The 5569-nt window shown below is 47.0% G+C and overlaps 1 protein-coding gene across 1 annotated transcript; it reads left to right on the forward strand.

Moving 5' to 3' along the window:
- Positions 1 to 2251: 2251 nt before the first annotated feature.
- Positions 2252 to 3289, forward strand: LOC133890238 (pectinesterase inhibitor-like). Its single transcript, XM_062330677.1, has 2 exons — positions 2252 to 3000; positions 3115 to 3289. The coding sequence occupies exons 1-2, from the start codon at positions 2402 to 2404 to the stop codon at positions 3287 to 3289; spliced, it is 774 nt and encodes a 257-aa protein (XP_062186661.1). The 5' UTR covers positions 2252 to 2401.
- The last annotated feature ends 2280 nt before the right edge of the window (positions 3290 to 5569 follow it).

Raw genomic sequence — 5569 nt, forward strand, 5'->3', positions numbered from 1 at the left:
CCGGATAGTCCGGTGTTCGATAGGTGAAATCACCGGATAAATAGAAAGCCATGAAGTCCAGAACTAATTCTATACACCGGATAGTCCGGCGTAGCAAAATATGATCACCGGATGAATTTTTACAGAGAGGTTGTAAACTATCATCTGACCCATTTCAATACACCGGATGATCCGCTGTAGGCCAGAATTAATCACCGGAGTTTTAACGGCTAATGGAACAGTTAATGGCTATTTTGTCAGATGTATTAGCACCGGATATTCCGGTGTGAAGCGTGTTATTCACACCGGACCTTCTGGCGTTAAGAAAAAGTTCTGGGTTGTTAGGCAACGGCTAATTTTCGATCCTTAGCCTATAAATACCCACTCATTTGGACCTCTCTCTATCTCTTGCGACCCTGTAGCAGCTCATACACTTGGTGTGTCATTTAGAAGCAAGAGATAGAGCACTTGTGTCAATTCTAAGTTCTTAGTTGAAGATTAAGGACTTTTTTGAGTGCTTGAAGAGTAACAAGTGTGCATCTAGCTGTTGTCTAGGCTTGGTCTTTGTCAAGTGAAGCTTGAGGCTTGTTACTCTTGGTGGTTGGCAACACCTAGACGGTCTTGGTGATCGGAGGTTTTCTCGGTGAGCTCTTGGAGGACTTGTGGGAGCCCCGGGAAGAGATGATGTACTTGGTTTGATGCCCGCCAATCCGGATATGGAGAAGCGGCAATCAAGAGGGAGCACTTGAGTCTTGGTGACTCAAGGGGGAGCTACATCCTTAGTGGATGCTCCAACGAGGACTAGGGGGAAGTGCCAACTTCTCGAAACCTCGGAAAAAAATCGGTGTTCTCTTCTCCAACTATTTACTTTCCCGTATTTTACTTTGAGTATCTTTACTATTGCGAGTCCTTCTTTAAAATTCTCTCTCTTGGTTATTTTGCTTATTTAGTTGCCTTGTCCTAGTTTAAATCACGTAATCGCATTCTCTTTTATCTAGGCTAAGATTTTATTTGTTTAAGCGGTAGAAGTTTTAATTAGTGTCCAATTCACCTCCCTTTTGGGCCATTCGATCCTTTCACTAATTAGGTTCTCGATCTGAGTTATCAGATCATTTATTTGGGGTTCTGAACGCCTTCGAATTCTTAAGTGAGACCTCGAGAACGTATTATGTCCAAGTAGGTTTTCCGATTAACTCAAAAATATGATTTCATCCTTACAAAAGTACATGAGAGGTAAGACATATCGGTGGTCAGGCTCGGAAGTTGAAACATAGAAAATATTATAGAATAATATGCTACACTAATAAAAAGTCATACAAATATTACAAAAAGTCATACATTAATTTTGTGCTGACGTGTATAGCAGCAACCTTGCCGGCCAATATGTTTAGCTCTAACCTTTTAATTGGATATTTAAAATCAACACTTAGTACTGTTACCATATATGTCAGCACACAAGTAGATAAATATCGTCGAGTTCTTGGCATCCGAGGCATTTTGAAAATTGTGAAATAGTTCACGGACAACCTATTTATATACAACTCTATTATAAACCACGTTTGCATATTTTGATTTATAACGGAGCCACCACATAAGTGATTTCAGTCCTTTGAACTTCTGGTTTCAAAAGATTTTCATAAATGAGTTGTACGTGTAGCACAAGATATTGCTACATGATGACGGTTATTTGCAGACGGCCGATGGTTTAGTGCATTTTTTCAGAATTTTCTCAAATTGCTGAGAAGATTTCTAGCGTAAATTGGATATTTCCCGAGGTGAAAACAAATAACTGATAAAACATTACCGACTAAGAATTCCCGATAAGGCTTTTGGTATACAATAAAATCTATATCAAATGAATTAAATCATGGACCATTTAAAAATAACTCTTGGAAATAGTTATATATCTTGTAGTGAGTGCTCTTGAAAATTATACCTTCTGCAATTGCTTTTGTATTATTATTATTATTCGGATTAAGTATTTCACAACCATATATACGGTTCATTGGTCCACTGTTTTTTTATTATATATGTTGCTCCTTAATCCCGTTACAATGGCGCAAACTAGGCAATGGCAAATTGGCAATGCAGAACCCCTTCCTCTGATTAATTTTCAGCCACCGATCTGCAAGCGGAGGAAATCAAGACACCTGTCGCAGAGGGCATATTCCGAAGAATCAACATCTGCCACTGCCGGCAGGTTCCTCTCTCCTCAAACCAAGGCAAGCCATGCATGCAGGGGGGCCGAGAACAAGTCCTTGGCCATGGAGAAAAACTCGATCGCCCTGCAAGAGTACACGGAGGCAAGCCGGTACATAAGCCCGTGCAGGTAGCACCCTTCATCTCACCATCTCTAAACGAATCACCACACAGAGGAGGGAACACCGAGAGAGTTCATCCTCGTCTCCCTCCGCGACGTGCCATGGCCATGGCTCGCTCCCTCGCGCACCTCTTCTTCCTCCTCCTCCTCGTCTCCACCGCGCCCGCCGTGCGGACCATCCCTGACGCCGCTGACAACCTCCAGGAGGCGTGCAACAAGACGCTGTTCCCCAAGGTCTGCATCAATATGCTGAGGGACAACCCGGAGAGCCGCACGGCGAGCCCACGCCGTCTGGCCGAGCTGTCCGTGTACAAGGCGGCCGAGGTGGGCACGACCGTGGCTGCGTTCGCGCACCACGAGCTCAACGGCCTCAAGGATGACGCCCTGTTCAAGTGCCTCGACAGCTGCTCGGAGGACATTGAGGAGGCCGTGGCGCACCTCAGCGCGCTCACCCGGGAGCTCACGGACGCCAAGTTCCTCGAGGTCAAGTCCTGGCTCTCGTCCACGCTCGGCGGTACCTCCACCTGTGAGGAGGCCTGCAAGGACGCGCCCATCGGCGACGTTAAGAACGACGCCATCACCAAGAGCATGGAGGTCGAGGAGCTGCTACGCGTCACGCTGGACCTCATCACTGAGGCGTCCGGATCCATGTCCGCCGAGGTCGCCCTGCCGCCGTCGGCGTTGGGCGCCAGCGCGCCGTCATACGGGGCTCCGTACGGGGCGCCGTCGCCGTTCGGAGGCTACGGCTCGTCCGCAGACTCCCCGGCTTATGGCGCGCCGTCATACGGGGCTCCATACGGGGCGCCGTCGCCGTTCGGAGGCTACGGCTCGTCCGCAGACTCCCCGGCTTATGGCGCGCCGTCCGCCGACGGGCCGGCATATGGCGCCAGCGGGCCGGGTGCTGATGTTCCCGCGCCGTCATATGGGACCTCCGGTTCGCCGGCACCGTCCCCGGACGCCAGTGCTTCCGAGGCCGACGTGACAGCATGAGAGACGTGGTTCCCATGCTTAGGATTTTGTGTTTTTTTTTTCATGCACATTTATTGATTAGTATGTCTGCTTAGAATGGGTTTGTGTTGCAGTAGAACTAAGGCAAAATATAAGAAGGCCAGCAGATAGCACGTAGGCCTGAGCTGGGTGATTCATTGTAACATCGATGTGAACTATGTTACTTTGACATGGAACATTGTTAGTCATTCGATTCTAAATACCAGGCCCAGATTGATTCCATGTAGTTTCCAAATCTAAACCTTTTCGGTTAAATACTTTTATAATACATTGTTAGTTGTCCAAATTCGAGGTTTTTGCCTTTATTTTTGTCCGCTCCTAGAGTTCAAGAGATTTCAGACGATCACTACAACAAAATCGGCCATAAATGCTAGTCCATCACTACCGTCTCATGAGTTGTGCGGGAGGAACTAGGCAATGTGACTTATGAACCAGTAGTGATGAAAGGCATCGCTACCGGCCGATAGTTTGAGCCAGCATTGATTCCCTGCTGTTGTGAGGATCGGTGACGTCATAAGAGGGAGGTGAATTAGGACATTTAGAATCTATTAGGCTCCAAAAATAACATAAGGTGAACCAATATCAATTTCTATCTAAATATGCTCTAGGCTTATCTAGTGTGTCTACTGTACCGATCAAAACGCTTGCAACCTATCTAAGAATGTAAATTGCAAGTAAGTAAATACAGAAACGTAAATAAGGTAGAGAGAGTAAACTCGGTTCAAGATTTTTTTTTCCCATGGTATCGATGGCATGAATATCACCCCTATTCTACGTTGGAGCTCCACCAAAAATATCCTCCCAGTCGTCACCTGATCATGGCTACTGCGCCACCAAGTCACAAAGATAAGGTCTCAACCCGGATAAGCCACCAAAGCAAGGCCTCACCACAAGCCTCTCTTCCGGTCCCTTGCTACCATGATCACTTCGGAGCTTGATCCACCAAGGCAAGGGTCTCTGTGTCCACATACACGTGTCTTGTCACCGCTCCATGCCAAGTCAGAGGGTCAACAAGTTGCCGGTAAGTCACAAAGACTCCAAAGTATCGGCGTACCTCTCGGTACATGGATGGATCACTCCTTGATCCACTCTCTAGGTAACAATCACTTAGCAACACTCTTTAGGCCTATAAGGACCAATCACTCACTAATCTTATGCTTAGTCGCCTTAGATGATCACTTTAACCACTTTAATGGCTTGGATGTCTTCTCAAGTTTCTCTGTGTTTCTCTGGACTTCAAGAAACATCACTACTGGGAAGCCGAGGCCCGCATCTAAAAAGGCCTCGAACACCATGGTCTTGTGGTCCTGAGGCTCTGGAACCACTTCATCACGTGGTGCCTGGGCAACAGACTTAGAGGGGATCTTCCCCTCCTCGATCATCCGGTCGAGCTCGGCCTCGTTGATGGCAGATTCCCCCAGTGCGCTTGTCTACAAAGGATACTTCATGCTGGCATGGTAGAGCTCCACACCCGGTGATGGCTGGGGCAATGGTGGAGAAATCACCATCGCTTGAGCATTCGCCACCCCGCGCACATCGATGGCCCCACCCTAAGCACTAGAGCTAACCATGATGGTCCCTAGAAGATGGCGAGAAGCGTTGGACAACGGTGGAAGGTAGGAGTGCTACGGCCGGTCATGTGCGTCGACTAAAGTAGATGTAGATGGAAGTAGGGGCATCAAATAGGGCCTCTACTCAGCTGGGACCCCCACCTTATAACCTAAGGGGCGAGTTATTTCCTCCTGGGACACACGTGTGCACGCCCCGTCCTTTTTCCCATGAGGCCATGTTCATGGGGGGGGGCAAAACCTTGTTGAATATCTAACTATGGGGTATATGTGCATAAGGAATATATCTTATACGAACAGGGCATATACAACACATATTAAGAACCTTTAGATATCGCGGAACCGAATTAGCGGTACCTGATACAATTAAGGAATCAAGAAAGCACATATCTGGAAGGTTTTGAATTGTTACCTAACTCGATACAATTAGTTCTCAAAACAGATTTATCTACTTGGACATCAAGGAAGACAACTCTCTATCAACCACGGCTGGATAGGAGTCGGTACCTCACCCGTATATAAGGCGAAAAGGCTGGGGTAGAGGAGAGGACGAAACACAAGAGAGAACTTGAGGCAAGCATCAAGACCCTAGCAGAGAAGATACTCAGTGACTTTAGCCTCAGGTTAGATTAGATCTGATATACTCTCGGTAATAGATTTAACCTCATTGCTTGTACTCGAGATCATCAATATA

The sequence above is a fragment of the Phragmites australis genome, chromosome 14 (assembly GCF_958298935.1).
Source record: "Phragmites australis chromosome 14, lpPhrAust1.1, whole genome shotgun sequence".
In the NCBI taxonomy this organism is placed as follows: Eukaryota; Viridiplantae; Streptophyta; class Magnoliopsida; order Poales; family Poaceae; genus Phragmites; species Phragmites australis.